Source organism: Malaclemys terrapin, chromosome 1 (assembly GCF_027887155.1).
Source record: "Malaclemys terrapin pileata isolate rMalTer1 chromosome 1, rMalTer1.hap1, whole genome shotgun sequence".
Classification (NCBI taxonomy): Eukaryota; Metazoa; Chordata; order Testudines; family Emydidae; genus Malaclemys; species Malaclemys terrapin.
Window position 1 is genome coordinate 108,190,537 of NC_071505.1, and position 22,844 is coordinate 108,213,380.

At 47.6% G+C, this 22,844-nt stretch overlaps 1 protein-coding gene across 3 annotated transcripts in view; it reads left to right on the forward strand.

Moving 5' to 3' along the window:
• The first annotated feature begins 5,320 nt into the window (after nucleotides 1-5,320).
• Nucleotides 5,321-22,844, forward strand: part of TMTC1 (transmembrane O-mannosyltransferase targeting cadherins 1) — a 213,673-nt gene continuing 196,149 nt past the window's right edge. For all 3 annotated transcript variants that reach the window (XM_054034732.1, XM_054034741.1, XM_054034751.1), the window contains exon 1: nucleotides 5,321-5,784. In XM_054034732.1, coding sequence (XP_053890707.1) covers nucleotides 5,435-5,784 — 350 coding nt within the window. In that variant the 5' untranslated portion in view covers nucleotides 5,321-5,434. The remainder of the gene's footprint in view (nucleotides 5,785-22,844) is intronic.

A 22,844-nucleotide genomic window follows, 5' to 3' on the forward strand; every position in this document is an offset into this window, starting at 1 on the left:
TTTCAATAGTTCTGCACCTCTGACAATTTGGTCATTTCTACTTAGATGCTGACACATGGATTTAGGAGCCTAAGTGTAAGTACCCAGTCTCAAGAGTTTTGATAAATACCAATAAGCCATAATAAATAAGGTGCTGTCAGGAGCTCCAGGGAGCTTTGTTAAAATTCCATCACCAAATTGAAGGGAAGGTTTGGATGATGCCACTCTTGCTGATGGTGTTTTCCTCTTTTCTGGATGGAGTTCGAGTTGACTATTGCTCCCCAGGCTCATAAATGCACCAGTGAGACAGAGTGCTGGGCAACAGCAGCTGTACCAGTACTCTGATCATTGTTTCACTGATTAAATTGCCCCAGAGTAAACCTGACAGGCAAAACTCTCTCCAATTGACAGATTGGAATGGTTTGGGGAGAACTTAAGTGCTAATGAGCACATTAGCTCAGGGAGTAGAAGACAATACAGGAAGGAGGGTGGGGAGAGAGAGGATGAGGCAGGCTTTGAGAGTCTGAGCCAAGACACAACTTGGAGGGAAAGAGCTCCTACCTCTCCTATCATTGGTCTAAGTGGCTGAGGAATTCTATGTTATAGCTAAGGTGCTGCATGATGGTGTAAAGATGGGGGGGGGGGGGGAGAGAGACACTGTAAATAAACCATATGTGGTGTTTACAAGCAGAAAGTCTCAAAGCAGACTGTGTGCACAGAAGATAATTGGAGCAGAGGGGGTGCCAAGTTAAACTTAGGTTCCTGTCTGGGGTCTTGCCTTGATTCAGGCAGAGGGAGAACCTCCCAGGGAGGGGTGGGTGTGAAGGATGATGGCAGAGACCCTGCAATGGTTGACGGAATAATAAAAGGAGATGCAGAAGACCTATAGCTTCCAGCAGCCTCACCATCTGGTGAGGTAGGTGTAACCCCTTTGGGGTTTTAGAGAGCATAGCCCCTTTAAATCTTTTTCCTAGGGGGGACTGGGAGCAGTGAGAGAAAGGAGGGAAATTCAGGGTGTGTGGCTCTGGAGCTCTGGGGGAGAGAAGGGCTGCAGCCCGCAGGCCCTCACAAAGTGAAGCAGCAGAGAACCGATTGGGGACACCCAAGGACAGGAGCCAGGAGGAGTACTGTGCCATGGAGGAATTGCTCGAGAAGGACAGGCCGGAGGTGGACCCAGTATCACTGCTGCTCAGAGCTGCATGGGGCTGTGAGTACTGGGGCTTCTGACTCTGCACTGGGAACAAGGAGGGAGGCTGTAGCTAGTTAAGTGGGGAGGTAGTCACTCTGTGTGGCTTTGCAGAGAGCGGCAGAACAGGGGACCGGAGAGGTTTGTTGGGGGAAGTTCACTGGTGCTGAAGATGACCAGGAGCACCCAAGACTCACCACTGGACTGGAACTTTGCTCAGGACTCCTGAACTCTGTGTGCAGACACATTGCTCAGTGTCTGCCCTTCCAGACTGTGCTACCACTGGGCCTGTGGGGCCTTGGCTTGGATGCAACCCTGTTCTACTGCTCTCCCTATATTTCCCCTTGTTTTTCTCCTCTCATCCCTCTGTAAATAAATATCTCCCTTTGTTATATCCATTGTACTTTTCCTGTTGGTGTTCACTCGGGGGAGGGGGGGTTTGGAACAGGTGCCCTGGGGGTGGAAGGGATTTTTCCTGCTGCATTCCTGCGCGTGCCGTCTCTTGGCCAGAGCTGCCTGCAGAGCAGACTCCATCTTGGTCACGAGGGTGCTAAAGTTACACTGGCATCACTCAGCGGGCAGGCGGAGTAGCTGAAGAGTCTGCAGGACTTTAAACAAGCACAAGCAAATGTGCAGCAGCAAGTAGAAGACAATATTTGGAGGTGGGTGGGGGAGGGGGCAGAGTTTGAGAGCCAGAGGCAAGAGAAATTTGGGAGTGAGTGAGCTTCTCCCTCATCTATCACTGATCCAAGGGGCTGAAGACTTGCATTTATTATACCTAAGGTGCTGCACAGTGGTGTAAAGGTGATGGAGGAACACTGTAAGTAAACCACCTGTGGTGTTTATGAGTAGAATCTGCAAGTAGTCTGTGTGCACAGAGGATGACAGAAGTGCAGGGAGCACCCTGTTACAACCAGATAGCACCAAATGTCAAGTATTAGTGCAAAAATGAATCCTGCAGGAGGGCAGTTCTGGATGGCTCAGTGTGCGCGCGCACACACACACTTTTCAAATTATACAAATTGAATGCTGTGGTATAGTCATATATTTTTTTCAATAACAAAAGCTTAAATATGTCCATGCATTTAATTTAACTTTGTTTTCCTACCTGGTATTGCTTGATTGTGATAGGAAAAGTGCCTTTGGTTAAATAAGAAAACAAATTAATAATTACTAGTATTTTGCCTTGTGTATGTCTGTCTCAGAGGCTAAGTGGGAGAATTTTAATAGGATCCCATCTTAAAATATTGTCAGCATATCACTGGTCTATTGAAAGAGTGCAGATTTTCTATAGGATGACAATTAAAAAAAAAATGGCAGGAGTTTTTTTTAGATTGTCAATGGAACAAATTGATAAATACCGTAGTAATATGTCACTGTGATTAGATGGCATTCACCCAAGTGTTCTGAAGGAACTCAAATATGAAATGACATACCACAGTTAATAATTCTGCAACGTGTTGCTTAAATCAGCCTCTGTACCAGATGCCTGGAGGATAGCTAATATAATGCTGATTTTTAAAGAGGGTCCAGAGGCCATTCTACCAAGTACAGGCCCATAAGCCTAACTTCAGTCCCAGGCAAATTGGCAGTAAATAACAGAATTATCAGAGACCTAGATAAACACAATAGGTTGGGGAAGAATCAACATGGGTTTTGTAAAGGGAAATTATGCCTCACCCCCAAATAATTCTAGTAGATTGGTATCATCATGCATATGGACAAGAGTGATCCAGTTGATAGAGTGTACATAGACTTTCACAAGGTCCCACATCAAAGGCTCTTAAGGAAAGTAAGCAGTTGTGGGATCAGTAACTGGTTAAAAGATAGGCAACAAAGGGTAGGAATAAATGGTCAGCTTTCACAGTGGAGAGAAGTAAATAGTGGGGTCCCCTAAGGATCTGTACAAAGTATTCATAAATGATCTGGAAAAGGGGGTTAAGAGTGAGATGACAAAATCTGCAGATAGAAAATTACTCAAGATAGTTAAGTACAAAGTTACAAAAGTGGATGACTTGGCAACAACTGGCAGATGAAATTCAATGTTGATAAGAGCAAAGCAATACGTGCTGGAAAACCTAATCCCAACTGTACATACCTAATGATGTGGTCTAATTTAGCTGTTACCACTCAAAGAGATCTTGGAGTCAGTGTGGATAGTTCTCTGAAAACATCAATGTGCAGCAACAGTTAAGCTAACAATGTGAGGAACCTTTAGGAAAGGGATAGATAAAACAGAAAATATCATAATGCCACTATATAAATTCAGAGTATATCTACACTTTGAATGCAGCACTAGTCACCCCATCTCAAAAAATATATAGTAGAACTGGCAAAAGTACAGAGAAGGGTAACAACAATGATTAAAGGTATGGAACAACTTCTATAGGAGGAGAGGTTAAAAAGACTGGGATTATTCATCTTAGAAAGAGATAACTAAGTAGGGGAGGGGGGACGGATATAGAAGTCTATAAAATCATGTATGGTGTGGAGAACATAAGGAAGTATGATTCATCCCATTACGTACCACAAAAACCAGGGGTAACAATGAAATTAATAGGCAGCAGATTTAAAACACACATAAGGAAGTACTTCTTCACACAACACACATTCAATGTGTGGAACTTGTTGCCATGGGATGGCGTGAAGGCCAAAAGTGTAACTGGGTTTGACAAAGAATTAGCCAAGTTCATGGAGGATAGCCATTGATGGATCTATTAGCTGGGATGGCCAGAGATGCACCCCACTGCTCTGGATGTCTGTCTAAACCTACAACTGCAGAAGCTGGGACTGATCAACAGGGGATGGATCACTCAATTTCTCTGTTTTGTTCATTCCCTCTTAACCATCTGGTACTGGCCACTCTCAGAAGACAGGATACTGGGATAGATGGACCATTGGCCTGACCCTGTAGGGCTGCTCTTATGTTCAGAGGGATGGGCTGAAGCAGATGTCCAGTGAAAGCAAGTTCCATATGCTAGAAGCCATCACAACAGACGATCATTCATCTGCCAACAAGAAACTATGGTGGAATTCCTTAAAAGGCAGATGGTGTCACAATGCAAATACCAGTCTACAAGGAGCTTTTGTATGTTGTTGTTCTTTAGTCAGGAGAAATTAGAAGAAATCCAATTAGCAGAAAATGCAGCGGAAAATGAGGTTTATCCTGGGCTGGGATACAACATGGCATCATCATGACATAAAGAAAGGACCTCAGCAGCAGAGGAGGCTCCTGACATTGAAAAGTGTGAATTCAAGTATGGCCCAATGTAAGTGGGCCTTTTAAAGTGATGGATGTTGAAACACAAACTCATTGGCAGTATCCCCTTGTCCCTGTTACTAGGTTGTTGAGCTAGCTTGTGTAATTATACAGAAAACCTAACATTTTATGATAGCCAATAGGGAGGGACAATGGTGGGATCTCACATTTGACATGTTACTTTACAGGTTTCAATCTCTTGGGCTCTGTTCTTGTGCCAGGTGCTGAAAAGGTTGGATAACTGAAGCATGCCTTGCCTTTTGATACCTCCACCCTCTCATGTATCTTGCAGCTTGTTTGGGTTAAGGGAGATGTGAACATGCCAGCTGAGGAAGCTGATATCCAGACCGTGCTGTGCCTCTGCCCCGGGAGGGACACGGGAGAAGGTCATTATAGAGACGGGTAAAGTGATAAAAAGATCAAGATGTGGGCAGCATTTCTAAAGGTTAGCGGATGGGGCTAGGATGTATCTGAGACAGGTTCTAGTCCCAGCTCTGTTGACTTGCTATGTGACCATGGTCCCTGGCCCAGGCCATGACTCAGTTTCCCCATCAATAAAATGGGGGTAAGGATAGGAAGGTGCTGTACAGAGCACTGTTTGCGAAGCTCAAACGTTGTCTTCCTCCCCACTCAGGGCAGGCGGGCTGAAGCTGCTGCTTTTCCTTGGCAGGTTGACGCTGTTTCCCCCCCCCGCCCCAGAGAGGGGTGCAGCGGGCAGATGGGCCCCGGGCCTCTGCCCCCTCCCTGGCAGCCGCTCCCCGGAGAACTCAGGTGCAGGGCTGGGGGGAGCGCAGCAAGGAGCATGCGTGCTGGGACGGGGGGAGGAGGGACGGCGGGGGGAGGCGGCGGCTGTTTATTTGCAGCTGGGCTGGCGGAGCAGCGGCAGATCGCGAGCAGCCAGCAGCGGCTCGGGCTCCTGCCTGCCCCGGCGGCACCATGCTAGCGCCGCTGCCTGCCCGCGCCCGGCAGGAGGAGGGTGCCCCGCGCCCGCGAGGAGCCAGCCCGGCAGGATGGTGACAGCCTCCGCCAGCGGCAGGAGCCGGGACCGAGCGCTGCTGCCGCCGTCCCCGTCGCCTCCTCCTCTCCCCGCAGCCTGGGCTGCTGCTCCAGCCCGGCCCGGCTCCGGCAGCTGCGTGGCGGCGGCCGCGGCGCTGCTGCTGGCCGGGCTGTGCGCCCTGTGCTACGGCAACTCTCTGCGGGGCGAGTTCGTGCACGACGACGTGTGGGCGATCGTGAACAACCCGGACGTGCGGGCGGCGGCCCCCTGGGCGGGCGTCTTCGCCAACGACTTCTGGGGCAAGGGCATGGCCGAGAACACCAGCCACAAGTCCTACCGCCCCCTCTGCGTCCTCACCTTCAAGTAAGTGCCCCGGCCGGGCGCCCAGCGCAACCTCCCGGCGCGCCCGTGCCCGGCTGCAGCCTGGCGCCTCCTGCTGGCTCCCGGGGCGCGCAGAGCACCCGGGGTTAACCCTGCGGGCGGGACACGGAGCGCGGCTGGGGCGCCAGTGGGATGGGAGCAGGCGGGTTAGCCGCGCATCCCCCGGCAGCTGCACCTGTGAACGCCCCCTTCCTACGCAGCTGCCGCGGGGTGCAGCCGCCAGGGCGCCCCGAGGGGAGGGAGGGCTGGTGGCTGCGCCCAGCTGGCGGGTTTCCCTGTGGGGCTATGTAGGGGGAAGGAGGGTTACTTGGCGGCCGGGGCAGCGCGGGGGCGCCTGTGGGGCCGCACTGGGTGGAGGAGGAAGCAAAGGGCTTTTCGGTGCTGCGCGGGGCTTGTCCCCAGTGAGCGAGCGGCGGACTGTGCGTGCCCCTGCTGGCTGCAGTGCTCCCGGCGGCGCTGGCCCGAGGGGCAGAGGGCGAGGCGGGGTTCTGGGGCACTAGAGCTGCCCGGGCATGTTTGGGGCTGGGAGGCGAGCTGCGTGAGTCAGCGTTTCTGAAGGGAACGCGTGAGCTAGTCCAGACCCCGGTGGGGTGCGCAGAGAGGAGGCGAGCTCGAGTCGAAGCCTAGCGGGCTGCCTTCCCCTGAGCACCGGGGCGAGGCTTGTGCAGCCCTTGTGCCCGGGGCTGTGGTGTCTCCAATCCGCCTAGGGAGCGCCGAGGGGACAACGCTGGGTTGGCATCAGAATCTTTGTGCTGAGGGGACTCGTTCTCTCCGAAAGACAGGCAGCTGTGGGGAAACAGCTTTTGCAGGAACTTCAGGGTGTCTTGGCAGGTGCACCAGCTATGTGGCTGGCTGGTTCCGCAGCATCTGCATACCCCCACCGTTATTCCTTGTTTGTTGGCTTTGTGTCCGTACAAGAAGAATAGAATAAAAACAGCTTAGAAAGTGCTTTGTCTCTGAAATGGTCATTTAAATGTTCTAATTCCTGTTCAACCCCCCCCTTTCAAGAAATCAAACAAACTCCAGTGCCTTTTTGAAATCTCCTTTTCTGCAGTAAGGAAAGGAATGTAACATTTGTCTACTGATCACTTTCAGTTACTCTTCTGAGAGGAATATATTAGCAACACTCTTTAAAAGAACCCTACTTAAAGGGTCTGCCTTAAATACTACATTTCTTACTGTCTGACAGCTGCAACTCTCATGTCAGTCACTGAATTCAGACTCAGACAGCTATTCTGCATTAGATGGCCCTTATATCACATGCAGAATAGGCAGGGGACATTTTCTGTTACAAAACAAAAGACAAGTTGGGCAGCAGCAAAGTAATTGACAGTTGTGCCCCACTAATCTGGAAGGGAAAGCTGCCCCACTTTTTAAAAAAAGGGCAGCAGATGGAGTTAGTATCAGTGCTTGTAATTAACCAATGTCCTGGTTATCTTATTCCTTTTTTTTTTTACTGTGTTTTGATAAAACTCTTGATAATATAAAATATTTGATATATTGTAATAAAACGCATTTTAAAATTGGGGGTCATGAACTCAGCATTGCTATGAGAAGACTTATGGTTACACTTTAAGGTTATGTCTATAAATAATAGATTTATAAGCATGTTACAGACAAGCAGTATGTGCTATAGATGGCTATAAGCACATCAGTGGATGCTTATAATCAATTTATTGACCTGTTGGACTCTAACAAATAACCATTAATTAAATCAGCTAATAATCATTTATAAAAAATCTGCATAAAGTAGTTGAAAATGGTACCTTAATATAAATTAATGAAAACAAAATTTCCAGCTTTTTACAAATAAAAATAAGAAGTGTTCTTGGTATTTTACAGGCAGGTCTGAAGACAAGAACCCTGCCTTAAAGAGGTGCACTAGCTTTGCATAGACAAAACCACTTCTACATGGAGCCCCATTGACTTCATTGGTGCCAGGATCAGCATGCATGGATCTGATAGCAGCATAGGGCCTAAATTATAGGAGATAATTAGTGAAGTGCTTTTGAACTTTAACAGAGTACCTGAAAATAAATGTTTCAGTATGCATTTTTTGTCTTTGAATCTGAACTGGCATTTGCCTATACTGTTTAATTTAAAACATATTTAGCATGAAATCATGCTTGATTTACCTATGCAAGTAGTTCTTTTGACAGTTAGTTGGAATAGTTTTGTTTGCAGGATTTGATCCTGAAGTATATTAATTTCAAAGTGTTTACTGTACAGTTTTAATTTCATAAGTACCTGGGCTGGGTGTTGGATAGGGAAGGAATCATTTTACTACTTTAATACCTGGCTGCTGAGTGAAGACTAATTCAGCTCAAAGAAGTCTCTGTGGGACCTTTGTGGGTTTTTTTTTTTCTCCTCGCCATTGCCAGCAGTAGGGGAGGCGGAGGATGATGGGATCTGAGCAGAAGTGGGTCCTCTGGCCCCACTTCCTGAGAATTGTGCATAAGGGCTCTCTCCAAGTGGCACTCCACTCCATGTGCGGGATGCATGCTCCCTGCATAAACATCCAGTCTCCCCCTTGCTCAGCAGAACATCACTGGCTCCACTGTGTAGAGGCACACTTTCCCTCTGGAGGAAGGGATGGATTTACCCTATTGGCAATAAAAAGCTTAATAGAAATGGACTTTTTAGCAAAATTGAAATAAAAATAGCATCCTAATACTGTCCAGAGATGAGAGCATCCACTTAGGATGCTTAAGAAAATGGTGCATTGTGTGTATTTGCAGATTAGATTGAAGATGGAATGTAATGGCTGAGCTACCCCTTCAGCCACACTGTGTTGTCTAAGTGAAGATCAAGGGGTTTTAACACTAGCAAGATCCTGTGTGAGGCACCATTCATTATCCTCCTCTGGAATAAAGTTATAATTCCAACCATGGAATTTGTTCTATGCACATAATTCAGAGACCCTATGGATTTTGGATCATACTATAGCAAGATTCAAAAGAAATCTTTTGGGATTATATCTGCAACTCTCATTCTATTCTATCTCTTACTCATTCTTTAATGGCCATGCCATTATTGTAACTATGAAATCAAGAGGAACAATTCGGGATGCCCTGTAGACTTTGAATTGACACTGAAACAAAGTCTATGACAGCGACTATCATGTTCTGAAAATGATTTTGCTTGAAAAAGAACCTTCCCCCCACCCATCCATTAGAAGAATTTTAAAAGGACAGTCCTTAATACATTGGACTCAAGTGTTAAAACCAAGCAGTTACAAACTTCAAAAAGTTATTTGACTTAATTCATATTATAGCAGAAAGACTAAAATAAAAATCTTTAGTTACAGATTAATAAATACATATCATGGATATAATTTATTCTGTGTATGCTCTCAATATGAACAGTAAGAGGAGAGTTGAATGGCCTATGTTACTAGAACCTTGAGCTAAAAATAAAATCACACTCTGAGTGCATTTTTTGTGTGTCTGGATATAAGCAAGCCAACCTCTCCCCCCACCCCCCCAAGAAAAAAACAACAACCAAGGTGCGTCCCCCTGCCCCCCTCCTGAATGTAAGTTCTTAACTTCAAATAAAAAAAAAGTTTAGTGTTTTTTTTAGTCTTCTACAGTTCATTCTGTCCCTGCCTTTCTTGCCTTACAAACAAACAAGTAAAATGTGTTCAAATAAGTGTGTGGGGGTGTGTATAATTTCCTAACAGCCAGTTCTTTGATTCCTCCTGGTCTCTTAGAAAGCACCCAGCTTAAATATATCTTGTGCATGGTCACTGGTAACAGAGGTTCTGTAGACCAGTTATGTCCTCAGTGGCACTTAGGCTACACACTCTCGCTTCTCATGGATTTGCACAATGTTGCTGATTTGGAACTTGGTAAACAATATTGTTGATGCAAAAGACAAAATAAAATCCTCAGCTCACTCTCTCTTAACTGTTTGTTCTGCAAAGCTAGTAACCAAAAAACAGTAGAACTTGCTTTTGTCACTCAGATGGGATATGACTGAGACAGCAAATCTGTGGAGTAATTAAGTAGCACTTTGATATAGTCATCCGAGTAGAACTGCTCTTTAAGTACCAGCACTAACAGGCTTGGAAAGAAGTCTCTTCTAAATTCAAGAAATAACAAAAAACAAGTTTCAAAGGACATTAAACAGATGTCATCCTGTTTTAACTTTGGTTTGGTGAACACAGCCTGTAAGGAAAATGAAAGGCATGCCCCTAAAGCCCATTTGAGATCCCATCAAACTAACGAAAGGCTCACCCTCTCACAAGATGGAGAGGGACACAGAAGTCAATAGATTATTTGGGACAAAAGATGGGGGGGAGGGAGGGGAAAGGGATTGGAAGTGCAGTTCACAGGGTCCAAAAAAAAAAAAAAAAAAAAAGGGATCCAGAGTGGGGGACACCCAGCACAGAAACTTTAAAACACCCATTTCTCTTAGCAGGAGTTAGTGGAACTCTTCTCAGATGCATGAAGGAAACAGAAGAAGGCCCTGCAATTGCAGACAACCCCCTGTCCTGCTTCCTCCTTCTGGTCTTTCTGCTGAGGTGTACCAACAAAAAGGCTAATAGCGTTGGCTTTTGAGACATGGACACTTGGGAGTTAGACTGAGAACATCCTCTCTTTTCACAAAGAGCACTGTATTGCTGTCAGCAGCAGCTAGGAGGGCATGATCCAAGGCCCACTGAAGTCAATGAAAAGACTCCCATTGACTACAATTTCCTTTGGATCAGACCTTTAGTGACTGTGAACCTCTGGGTTAAATTTAAACAACAGCCAAGAGGTAAGATGTTAAGTAATGCATTACCAGCCCCCCAGACTGTCCAGTTATCTACAGGTAAACCCTTCTGATTTCCAGGTGGATGGGTGGGGACAATGGCAGTGGGGTGGACTTTAAGGTTAGGGAGTTAAAAATAAAATAAAAATGGAGTCCCCAGATTTGGTTTGATTTGTTTTACTTTTGTAACAATGTATTATTGTGTTACGGTTTGACACCACACAGTAACACAGTGAGCTGTAATTTATAAGGCTAAATACTCAGGCTCTCAGATATTATGACTTGTTGTACAACCATTTCATAGCAGCGCTACTACGCTTAGGATTATGTCCGTGTTCTTTTTACACATCCTATTTCGGTTGTTTTAAATTTGACTATAAAAATCAGTCTCTGTACTGAAACTTATTATACATGACCTGAAATTGATGCACGTTTTAAACTGTTGTTCACCAACGGCCATACTGAGTCAGACCAAAGGTCCATCTAGCCCAGTATCCTGTCTTCCAACAGTGGCCAATGCCAGGAGCCCCAGAGGGAATAAACAGAACAAGTAATCATCAAGTGGTCCATCCCCTGTTGTCCATTCCCAGCTTCTGGCAAACAGAGGCTAGGGACACCATCCCTGCCCATCCTGGCTAAGAGCCACTGACAGACCTATCCTCCATGAACTTACCTAGTTCTTTTTTTTATAGTCTTGGCCTTCACAACATCCACTGGCAAAAAGAGTTCCATGGGTTGACTATGCGTTGTGTGAAGAAATACTTCCTTTTGTTTGTTTTAACCCTGCTGCCTATTAATTTCATTTGGTGACCAGTGTTTCCTCTAATTTTTCCCACACATGTGCAGAATGAATTTTATGTGCACCAATATGGAGGTGATGTGTTACACATCACTTTCATATTGGTGTGCATAACAAAATTCATATGGTGGGGGTGGGGCTGAGGGGTTCAGAGTGTGGGAAGGGGCTCTGGGCTGGGGCAGAGGGTTGGGGTGGGACCGGGGTTGAGGGGCTCAGGGCTGGGGCAGAGGGTTGGGTGTGTGTGTGGGGGGGGGGGAGGGGGAAGGGCCCTGGCTGGGGGTGTGGGATCTGGGGTGGGGCTGGGGATGAGGTGTTTGGGGTGCACAGGGTACTCCGGGGCTACGGTGGGGAGAGAAGGTTACTCCGGGGCTCCAGCTCTCTCTTCCTGCAGCAGCACCTGTGCTGGGGGGGAGAGGCGCCTCTCCCACTGCGGCAGCTCTGGGGTGGGGGCTGCGGGATAGGTGTCCCTCCCCCAGCCGTGGCAGGTCCCAGCCAGGCAGGTTCGCTGAGTGCCTGCACAGCGCTAAATAGGCTGCTGCATGGCCGCACAGCTTACAGGGAACTTAGTTGGTGACCCCTAGTTCTTGTGTTCTGAGAGGAAAATGAACCAGAGTGGAATGTTTAATATTTAGTAGCAGATATTTGGTGCTGTCTTCATTGGTGCATTTTCTGGTTAGCTTTATTTTTCAGGTGTTTTCTCTGACCTCCCTGTCATTCCATTCCTTTCATACCAATTTCACCGATTTATTTCCCTCTTCCTTCCTTTCCTTAAAAAACTGAGCTTTGGACCAACCTTTTCTCCCAGCTGGAGGACCCCTGTCAATGCTTTTTGAGTACATTAAAATGAATTATGATTGGTACTGTGATTGTCTAATGGCATTTCTTTGCATTCGGCCTCCTGTGTTTTGGACTGTTATGTCAGGGCTTCTTTTCCCCCTTTTAGTTTGTCTGGCTCTCACTTGTTACACTCTCACCACCAGGCTGAGACTGGAAGTCAGAGCTGAAAGATTACGTAATAAGTTATTCCAAATTCAATTAAAAATTCTAACATCCCTCTGGTTTGAAATCTATCCTTGATCATGCAGAATAACTCGAGTGTAATCTTCACTAGTGCTGTCTGCTGTTGCTGATGACTAAGTCCTTTGAATATGTTTTGATTCTGGTCCTCTTTCAGGTGAGTAGACAAGTAGCCTGATGGGGCTGGAAAGCATCTACTTTTGGAAGTCTCTCTACCAGTGCAGTGATATGTCCTGAAAGACAGAGAGCCTTTTTGGTTAACAGCTTTGCTATACATGACTGTCCACTGCCATTTGTTGTGGTTTTGACCTTATTTGAGAATAATTTGAGAAGTAGCCTCTGAGGTGTGGTGCCCTCTTCTTCATTGTTCAACACCTCTATAAAGTGTTCCACTGTATTGTCAATTTGTACATTGCCACAGTGGATCAATTTTTTTAATTGTTAGGCTATTATGTGGAGTCAAAACTTGAAACCATGAGAATGTTGGTTGCATTAGTTTGGTGAATCTCAAAAACAGTCCAAATTTTCTGCTGTTTTTGCCTGTGAAGACCTATAAACATTGCATATTCATATTTGTCACTCTTGCTGAACCATACCTCCATAGCTTAGTAGAAACTTCTGTTCTTCTTCCCTAAAACAGAGTAGAGGTGAAGGGGAAAGTGTTGTTTTTGTTGGAGTACAAACTTCAGTACCTGTCTGGTACATGGTAGCTGTTACATTCCAAGAGGATTAGTGTGGCTGCCTCCAGTTATAAAAGACTGAAAATGTGGTGGTGAAGAAGCCCTTTGGGGCTTACACTCCACTACACTCAAAGTAGAGTAGCACTAAAGAATTACTAATACAGAGTGTTCTACACTCGAAAAATGATACCTATCTTCCAACAATAGCGCAACTGCATCAGTGCTAGCCACAGTGTAAATCAGGGGTGGGCAAACTTTTTGGCCTGAGGGCCGCATCGGGTTTCGTAAATTGTGTGGAGGGTCGGTTAGGGGAGGGGGTCGTGGCTTGGCCCCCACCTCCTATCTGCCGCCCCCCCCCCCCCCCCCGGGACTCCTGACCCATCCAACCCCCCCCCCCGTTCCCTGACGGCCCCTCTGGGACCCCTGCCCCATCCACACACCCCTACTCCCTGTCTCCTGACTGCCCCCGGACCCCAGCCGCTGCATCCAACCCCTCCTCTCATTCCTGACGTCCCCCCACCGAGACCCCTGCCCCATTCAACCACCTCTTCTCCCTATCCCCTGACTGCCCCTGACTGCCCTCTGCTGCCCCATCCAACTCCCCCTCCTTCCTGACTGCCCCGCTGGGACCCCTGCCCCCTCTAACCCCCTATTCCCCCCCCCGCCTGCCCCGCTCCCTGACCACCACCCTGAACTCCCCTGCCCTCTATCCAACCCCCCCTGCCGCCTTACTGCGCTGCCTGGAGCACCAGTGGCTGCTGGCGCTACAGCCGCGCCACCCGGCTGGAGGCGGGCCACGCCGCGGCCGCCATGCAACACAGAGCACCGGGTCAGGCCGGGCTGTGCAGCTGTGTTGCCCCAGGAGCTCACAGTCCCGCCGCTCAGAGCATTGCGCCGGTGGCAGGGCGAGCTGAGGCTGCGGGGGAGGAGGGACAGCAGGGGAGGGGCCAGGGGTGAGCCTCCTGGGCCAGGAGCTCAGGGGCCGGGCAGGACGGTCCCACGGGCCGTAGTTTGCTCACCTCTGGTGTAAATGCTAGTAGGGCTTGGGCACTTTTTGGTTACTATGGGTTTTCATGGCATGCTGGAGGACAATATTTTAACCCTGTCTATTTAACACTTTAACAGTTGTTAGCGCTGGTGCAGTTGGACCACTGTTGGAATACAGGTGCACATTTTTTTTAGCATATGGTAGATGCATTCTTAGAGTTCATTGTAAGCAGGTTCCACTTTATAGTATAGTGAAATCTTGCACTGGCATACCTAGTTGGCCATTTTCAGATATAACTTCATGATTTATGGGAAGATGTAAAGAAAATGGAAAACCAGAAAAAGCTTAATTGCTCAGTTGGCATCCCCTATTACATTAATTTGTACAAACATATAAAAGCCTGCATCTAAATCTCCATCTCTCCAAGATTTGTAATGAGCTTTGGGATCCTATAACTGAGAATTTTCATTAAGAATTATTTGCTGCAACAAATTATCATCATTATGCTATGCATTGCCACTTCATACAGTGTTGTATTTTTGTCAGTCTGTTGAAAATAATAAAACAGATTAAACTAAACACAAGCTGTCCAGGGAAAATAACAAGGTCCATAAAAACACAAACTCTCCAATTATGGTTTACAATATCTTTAAATCATGAGAGTTTTTAAAAAAGAAAAGGCTGAGTGGGTATTTGTGTGTGTCTTAAAAGTATGAAAAGCACTATATAAGTGCCAAATAGTGTTGGTGCTTATATATGACATAACTAGCTTTCTCAAACAAATTCCATTTTTAAGTCACTCAAGTCTCTATTAGATCTGTGTCCAAAAAAAAAAAAAGCTAATCTGCTGAATTCTATTTAACTTGGCAGTGTTTCATAGAGATCAAGGCTGAACACTGGGGACAAAAGTTATGAGCAAGTAGAGGGTTATGCAGATTTTTCTGTTTTTCCCCATGAAGTAAGGAGCTGAACAGTAGGATTCATGCGCTTTCATCATACTGCATGGGAAAGAATACCTTTCCCTGAGGGCAAGAGTGTGCTCTTTCCGATTCCGCTGGACAGGGCCATAAGGACAAAGGTCCATCCACACCACACAGTAACATGGTGAGCTGTAACTTACCAGGCTCACTTACATGATAAGGGATCCTTTGGAAACTGTCCCCAAATCAAAGGGATACACCCGCTCTAATGTTGTTCTTGAACAGATTTTATTACACTAACAAATCAAGGAATTTCAAAATTAAATGCTGCTTTTCCTTGTCCTTCTGTGCATGGGTTTGGCAATGGTTTCTGAGCAGTGTGTGACGCTATGAACTATATATGCTGCAATACTTAGACACAAAGGGATGAGTTGAGGTCAGAGTCTCTGCTTCAGCATGGAATTATCTTGGAGCTCAGTTCTCCTTGGTGGGGGAGTACCCACACCAGAGAGTCCCTGCTCATGAATTTTCCAGTGGATTCTCTCATTAGGGATGGGGTGAGAGGCCATTTCCCCCATAGAAGATTCTAGCAGTTACACCTCCTCATGCTTGTGGATTTCTCCCTCCCCCCCACCACCCCAAAAATCTCCTGGAGGCCCTTTGTTCTTGAACTGCTGTTCACCAGTACCTGGATGGCATAATCCCCCACCTAACAGTCACCCTTGAACCTCCTCTTCCATGAGGGGTACTCAGGTGTATTTCCGAATTGCAGAATGGGTAGCAGTGTAAACTATTGCAGTCTTTAGCTGTGATTCTGCTTCTATTTAGTAGACTGGCAAAGCACCATTGACTTCAGTGGTGAAGGATCAAGCCCTATGTTGCCAGTAACTTCCAGTGGGTTCTTCTATGTATTTCTTCAAGAGGGGAGAAGGATTAGTCAGAGCTTTCCAGATGAGCTGCTCTACTCCAGAGCCACAGGGTCAGGTAGAAGAGATCCTACACAGGGTCTTCTGCAGGGTGGGAGGGATGAAACCATGGTGGTGGTACTCTTTTTGTGTACCCTCTTCATCCAGTCTATATCATTGGAATGCCATTAGGGGACACCTTCCTTGGCTGGTAAGGAGGAAAAATTGAGAGGGTCTGGTTGGCCCGAAGACACAGTTTCCTTATTGGAGTTCCCTTACAGAGCTCAGCCTAGGAGAAGACAGTGTTGGAGATATATCTTTCTAAAAGATATGCTTTAGCTCAACCATAGACGTTGTGGTCTTGATGTAGGAATTCTACTGAGTCAGGTTCTCTGGCTTGTGATATGCAGGATGGTCAGACTCTTAGACCCTAATAGTCTTTCCTAGCTTAAAAAAACTACGAAAGTGTGAATGAAATCAGAGGTTTCTCAGTTGAAGGCCAGTCTACAATTTGGATAAGTCAGAGAGAAAACCTCACACACCTATATGCTACTGTTGCTTGGGGGTTTCCAGATGCTTCTTTCCATTAAGCTGGGGTTGGAGAGCCCTTCATTTCAACTAGAAGTTAATTTCAAAGGACTACAAGGATCTGTCTCTTATTTTAACCTTCCCACCCCTTTTCTCTCCCACTTATTGAGCTATGCACAGTGGATACTTACTAGTATAATAATGCCTAATGCCAAAAGTGAAGAGAGGACTGGACCCAGGCTAGGGGATGGTGGGTTGGGAGGGGAGGCACTTTTGTCAACTTCCCCATTCCTACTCTGCAGCACTCTGCTATGGAGTTTTTTGGCTTTACATAGGAGGCTGCCCTTTCCCTTGGACAGTAGGTGACCTTACTGCGTAGCCTTGTGAAGCTTGTATGGCTTGGAAGGCCAGGGATGGATTTTTGGCTGATTGAAGTGCTATATTTGTGCACACATACTGTGTATAACCATCACAACCACTATCAACATTTCAAAAGATTTCTAGTGAAATTGTTTCAGGACAAAAGAATGTTTCCTTCACCATTTGGCCTAATTTGTTATGACAAATAATAGCCTTAGCAGAAATGAAGCAACACCTGCACATTTTCACATTTAATGTTCAGAGACCACCAAAGACGGCAAATTATATATAATACGTGCACACACACACATGCATACTCCTACTCAGATTTTACAGTTTAATGGAAGGCTTATCCTAGTAATGTATTTTTGTTTTTTTAAAAAAAGGAATAGTCAGACTATTAGGTTACTGCTATTTCATACATAGTATCTACTCTAAGGAGACAACATAAGGTAAATCTCTCCTATTGTAGGCCAGCGATGCTTGGTCCTTCGCTGGGCATTCAATGGAAGGGATACAAGGAGTATTCCCTCCCCAATGTGTACTCTGCCTAATGGTCAGGTTCTGGTGTACTGTCTTTGCACTTCCCTCAGTGCAAGGACTACATTACCTATTCCCTTGGGGGCACTTGGTTCCCACCACTAGCACTGTCTCATCGAGTGGGAATGACAGATGGTGGTGGGGGACAAATACCTCCCCATGAAGCAGGGGCGGCTCTAGGCACCAGCAAAGCAAGCACGTGCTTGGGGCAGCCCATTTGCAGGGGCGGCAGGAATCCAGCATGGGAGCTGAGAACCAACAGGGGGCCCTGGGAGCTGTAGTTCCTTGGCTAGCTCCCTGCCTATGGAGCCAGCCCTGGAGCAGGGAAAGAACTACATTTCCCAGCATTCCCTTGGCCACTACCAACAGGAAAGAGGGAGAGGGAGTGAGGTAGCTGAGACCTCATGCTGCAGCTTGCTTTGAATGGAGAGCTGCACTGTGAGTAGGGATCCCATATTTTAACATTCAAAAATAGGACAGTCCACAGGGAGGGTAGCCCCACCCTGTCACCATCCACCTCCTCCAACTGCCCCCCACAGAAACCCCAACCCATCCAACCCCCCCTGCACCCTGTCCCCTGATCACCCCTCCCGGGACCCCTGCCACTAACTGCCCCCCGGGACCCCACCCCCTACCTGTCCCCTGACAAATCCCTGGGACTCCCATGCCTATACAACCGCTGCCTGCCCCCTGACTGCCCCCCCAACACCTGACCCATCTAACCTCCCCTTCTCCCTGCCCGACTGCCCCCCCGAACCTCCGCCCCATCCAACCCCCTTACCATGCCACTCAGACCAGCATATCTGGCTCCGTGCAGCGCCAGAGACACTGCTGCATACATGCTGCCGTGCTCCCCTGTGGAGCCACAGCCCCCTTTCCCCCCATTCCCCCCCAGCACCTGCCTTCCAGATTTGAACACATCAAAATTCAGGAGTGCTCAAGCTCAGCTGTTACTTCATTTCTCCCAAATCAAATATACTGATCCACTGTAACTTGCTGTAGAAAAAGTAGGATAAAATTGAGCAAGAAATGCTTCCCAGTGGTTATTAGGACTGGAATTGCTATTTTCAACAGCCATTGCCTTTTTGTTTGGTTTGTTTGTTTGTTTGTTTAAAAGGAAGACAGTGATATTGCATTGGCAAATTCCCCATAGCAAGAAAGAGCGGAAGAAAAGAATAATAAAGGCACCTCAACTTTTCCTCATTTATGTAGGACAGTCTTATAATATGCATCGAGATATCCTCCAATCACACAAGCTGAAAATTGTTCCACTTTACTGCAGTTCTGTAACCATATGGGAACCAATTCTCTCTGTGTTCTGTGCACATCTAAAATTCATGCTGAATGACCTGCCGTGGGAGCGAGTTACCAGTGACCCAGGCTGCGGCAGAAGGAGGGTGCAGGTGGGGGAGGGGGGAAGAGAGCCCAGGGCTGGGACGGGGGGGCAGCCAAAATTTTTTTTGCTTGGGGCGGCAAAAAACCTAGAGCCGGCCCTGCCATGAAGGCACACAAAGCAGGATTGAGGATTTCAAGAAGACTGCCGCTCTACAATAGAATGCTCCCTTGGGCCAGGGCAGGACTGCCCCTCACTCTGCTCTGTGCATTGCAAGTATGATTTAGCCCTGCGGAGCATGATGCTACTGTATATTTTAGACTGAAATTTGGTTTGAACGTATTGTTTACTTTTTTCTCATTTTGTGATGGTGGAAATGGGGGTGGGAGGGCAGCTTGTATCACAGGCGAAGCTCAGGGCGGACGTATCTCACAGGGGAGGGAAAAAAGAGTTCTTGATCATTCACATGAATTGAAGTCCTGTCAAAATATAGCTGAATAAAGCATTACTTCAAAGTCCAGGGTTAGGTTATGCCAAAGTTGTATTTTTCCCAAACTCCTTTAGCTCAGGGACTAGCTCCGAAGTGTTCCTGTGGGAACAAAAATGGAATACACAAGTAAGACTCCTTCCCTATTACAGTTAGATTGACTGGTCAAAATGCAGCCTAGGGTAGATAAAGTTCGATCAGTTGTAAGCTGTAGGAAGTATTTATAAAAAACATATGTCGTCTGGGCTTCACAAACTTGCCAATTCTCAGCTGATTTAGAAAAACCCAGGTGTTTACATAGTAATAACAAGTCAAGGGCATTGCTCTCAAGCCATGTAAACCATGGGGAACTGCAATTTGAGCCTTAGTAAAAGCAAATATAGGGATTGTTGCTCCTTAATGTGTGGTTTCATAGAATATCAGGGTTGGAAGGGACCTCAGGAGGTCATCTAGTCCAACCCCCTGCTCAAAGCAGGACCAATCCCCAATTTTTGCCCCAGATCCCGAAATGGCCCCCTCAAGGATTGAACTCACAACCCTCGGTTTAGCAGGCTAGTGCTCAAACCACTGAGCTATCCCTCTGCCCTATGATTTAGTCTACATGCAAAATATTTGAACTGATTTTATTGGGTGTCATTTCTTTTGTCATCTTTTTAAAAATTTCCTTTAACATTTTAATTCCAACTCTTTCTTGTTTGTATGTGGCATCTAGGTCAGTGTTTCTTAACCTTTTGATACCAGGGACTGGCTTGCTGCCTTCCTAAACTGTGTCAGGGAGATCTCAGGGACAGGCACCAGTCCATGAACCAGTTGTTGAAACACTGATCTAGAAGACATAACCAAATGGACAAATATGATTAATTCTATTTTCAACTGTATGTAAAACAAATCCTGTTAAAAACTATTAAATAAGTTGGCAGTAAGTACAGTGAGGAGACAAGTTCATGAATATCTTGTGAAAAGAAATTCTTAGCAATCTGTCACTATTTCCTTTTGTGGCAGCCACAAATAATGAGTAGTGCTGTTGTCTCATCAGGAGAGAACTTGAAGCGATAGCAACTAATGTGTCCTGTCGCTGAACATTCTTCAAAAACAATTTCTGATGGTAAAGTGGTTCTTATTGCATCTGGAATCCTGGTGTAGACCCTGATTCAGCAAAACACATAAACTCAGGCTTAAAGTTAAACACGAGTATTCCTGTTTGACCTCAGTGATATGACACACATGATTTAACGTGAAACAGGAAAGGTTGCTGAATCATGGCTTTAATTGGTCACAAGTGAAGATACCAGTTCTTCTTCGAGATGGGTTGCTCATATCAATTCCAGTTAGGTATGTGCACGCTGCATGCATGGATGTGGGAAACTTTTTCCCTAGCAGTTACCCATCGGGCAGGCTGGGGAGCACCCTGGAGTGGTGCCGATATGGCGCTCTAAATAAGATCCTGCCAGCCTGATCCCCCTTCAGTTCCTTCTTACCGCCCGTGACGGTTGTTGGAACAGTGGTCTCTTGTTATCAAGTGTTCCACTAATCCCTAGCTTTCTCTTTTCTTAGTAGTTACCTTTGTTAGTTAATTGTTGAAAGTTACCTTAGTGTTAAGTGTAGTTTAGTAGTTGGGGGCAGTTCTGCCCTTCAACGACTACCCTGTGGGGCTCTGGGGCATTTCGGCCCAGGGTTTCAAACCCTGCAGATCTTGTAACGAGCCCATGCCCACGGGTGATCCTGCCTTAGGTGTCTGGGGGGGGGGCCTATCAGGCTGACAAGTGTAAGATCTGCAAAGCGTTCAAGCCCCAAACAAGAAAAGAGAGGGAAATCTGCCTCAAGCAACTCCTCATGGAGTCCGCATTGCGGCCCTCCCAAGACGTGGGACCAAGCGTCTCGGTGTGCAGTGCTCCCCCAGTGGTACTGGCCATGGCACCGCAGAACATCCCGCACCCGCCTTGGGACTGACAATCTCCGGGGCCCCAAAGGCATCCACCCCGGCACTGCTCCCACTTCCCGGTCGCTTGAAAAAAGCAAGCCTTGGGAGGACTCTCCATTGGGCCCAAAGCAGTCGCTGCGGCCCCAACTGAGCAAACTTCGGACCAGGTCTCTAAACCTGACAAAGCTGCTAGGCCCTGGTCTGCTCAAGCCAGTCCCGTGCCACAAGGGACCTTACAAGTGGAGGAGGTTACACTGCCTTCCACTCCAGATACCTTCGAGGCCGCCAGAGGGCTCATCGAAATGACAGCACCGGTGTCTCCAATTCAAGCACCGTCTCCGGCCCACGTCTCGGTACCGTCTATGGGTAAACCGGCGATGTTCGGACTGTCAGCTCCCAGACCAGCATCTCCAGGTCGCTCTGAGTCCCGGCATCGTTCGGAGTCCCGGCACTGCTCCACATTCCGGTCTGACTCATGACACCGGTTAGACTCACGGCGCTGGTCCCGTAGCCCCGACCTTCGGAGCTGCTCACGCTCGAGGTCGCCATTCACTGCCAGAACATGGTCCCGTTTGAGGTCCAGATCGTGCTCGGCAACCTCGCGGCACCGTTTGGACCGGCACTGTTTGGGGCACCAATCCCCATGCCGGCTGTCACCACAGCACCGACCCACAACTCATCGCTGATCCTCTTCATGGCACCGCTCTCCATCGCGGCATCGCTCACTGGCGTGGCACCGGTATCCACCGTGGCACCGCTCCCTGGCACGGCACCTGTCTCCATAGCGGCACCGGTTGTGATCACGGTCAACATTACGACCCCGATCACCGTACGACCCTCATCTGTCAAGGGACTGGGTGCCTCCCTCGCTCCATTCATGCACTGCTCTCCCTTTACCATTACGCTCCCAATCCCCTTCCAGTAGATTGGGGAGAGCTTCAGGGGCTTCGGACATTCCCCAGTCGAGCACGGGAAGTCTTGGTCATGACCCCTCGGCGTCCCACTGGCAACCCCAGTGGCAATTTTGGACACCCTGGGCATATCATCAAGCCCAGGGTGCCCCTTCCGTTGCCCGCCCGTCAACACGATCAGGCACCCAGCCTTCTCAGGCGACCCTCAGCCACCCTCCTCGAGACTCGGAGCAACCCGTGGAGTCAGCCTCTGTGGTAGAAGCTACCCCAGGTGCCCAGGAAGATCTGGCCACAGCAGACCAAGGGGCCACTTCCGATCTGACTCCCCCGGTGGCGTCATCCTCGTCTTCCCCTGATGAGGCCGTGGCTGGCACGTCCATGTCTGGCCCACCCCCCCATGGACTTTAGAGTCCTGCAAGAACTACTTAGGTGCGTAGCCCTAAATATGAACCTCCAAGTTGAGGTTGTGGAGGAGGAGAATCCTATGGTGGACATCTTAGGCCCAGAAGGACCTTCCAGGGTGGCCCTTCCCATGAACAAAACCATCCAAACCAATGCCAAAGCTCTCTGGCAAACTCCAGCCTCCATCCCCCCCCACAGCCAAAGGGGTGGAAAGAAAGTACTTTGTCCCCACCAGGGGATACAAATACCTTTTTACCCACCCTGCCCCATGTTTGCTTGTGGTAGATGCAGTGAACGCAAAAGAGAGACAGGGCCAACAAGGGCCTGCCCCAAAATCAAAGGACGCCAAGCGGCTGGACCTTTTTGGAAGAAAAGTTTATTCTACCGGTGGCCTTTCGCTATGGATCGCGAACCAGCTGGCGATCCTCAGTAGATACAATTTCAACTCGTGGTCTGCGGTCCTTAAGTTCCAAGACTTTCTTCCAGTGGAGGCTCGTAC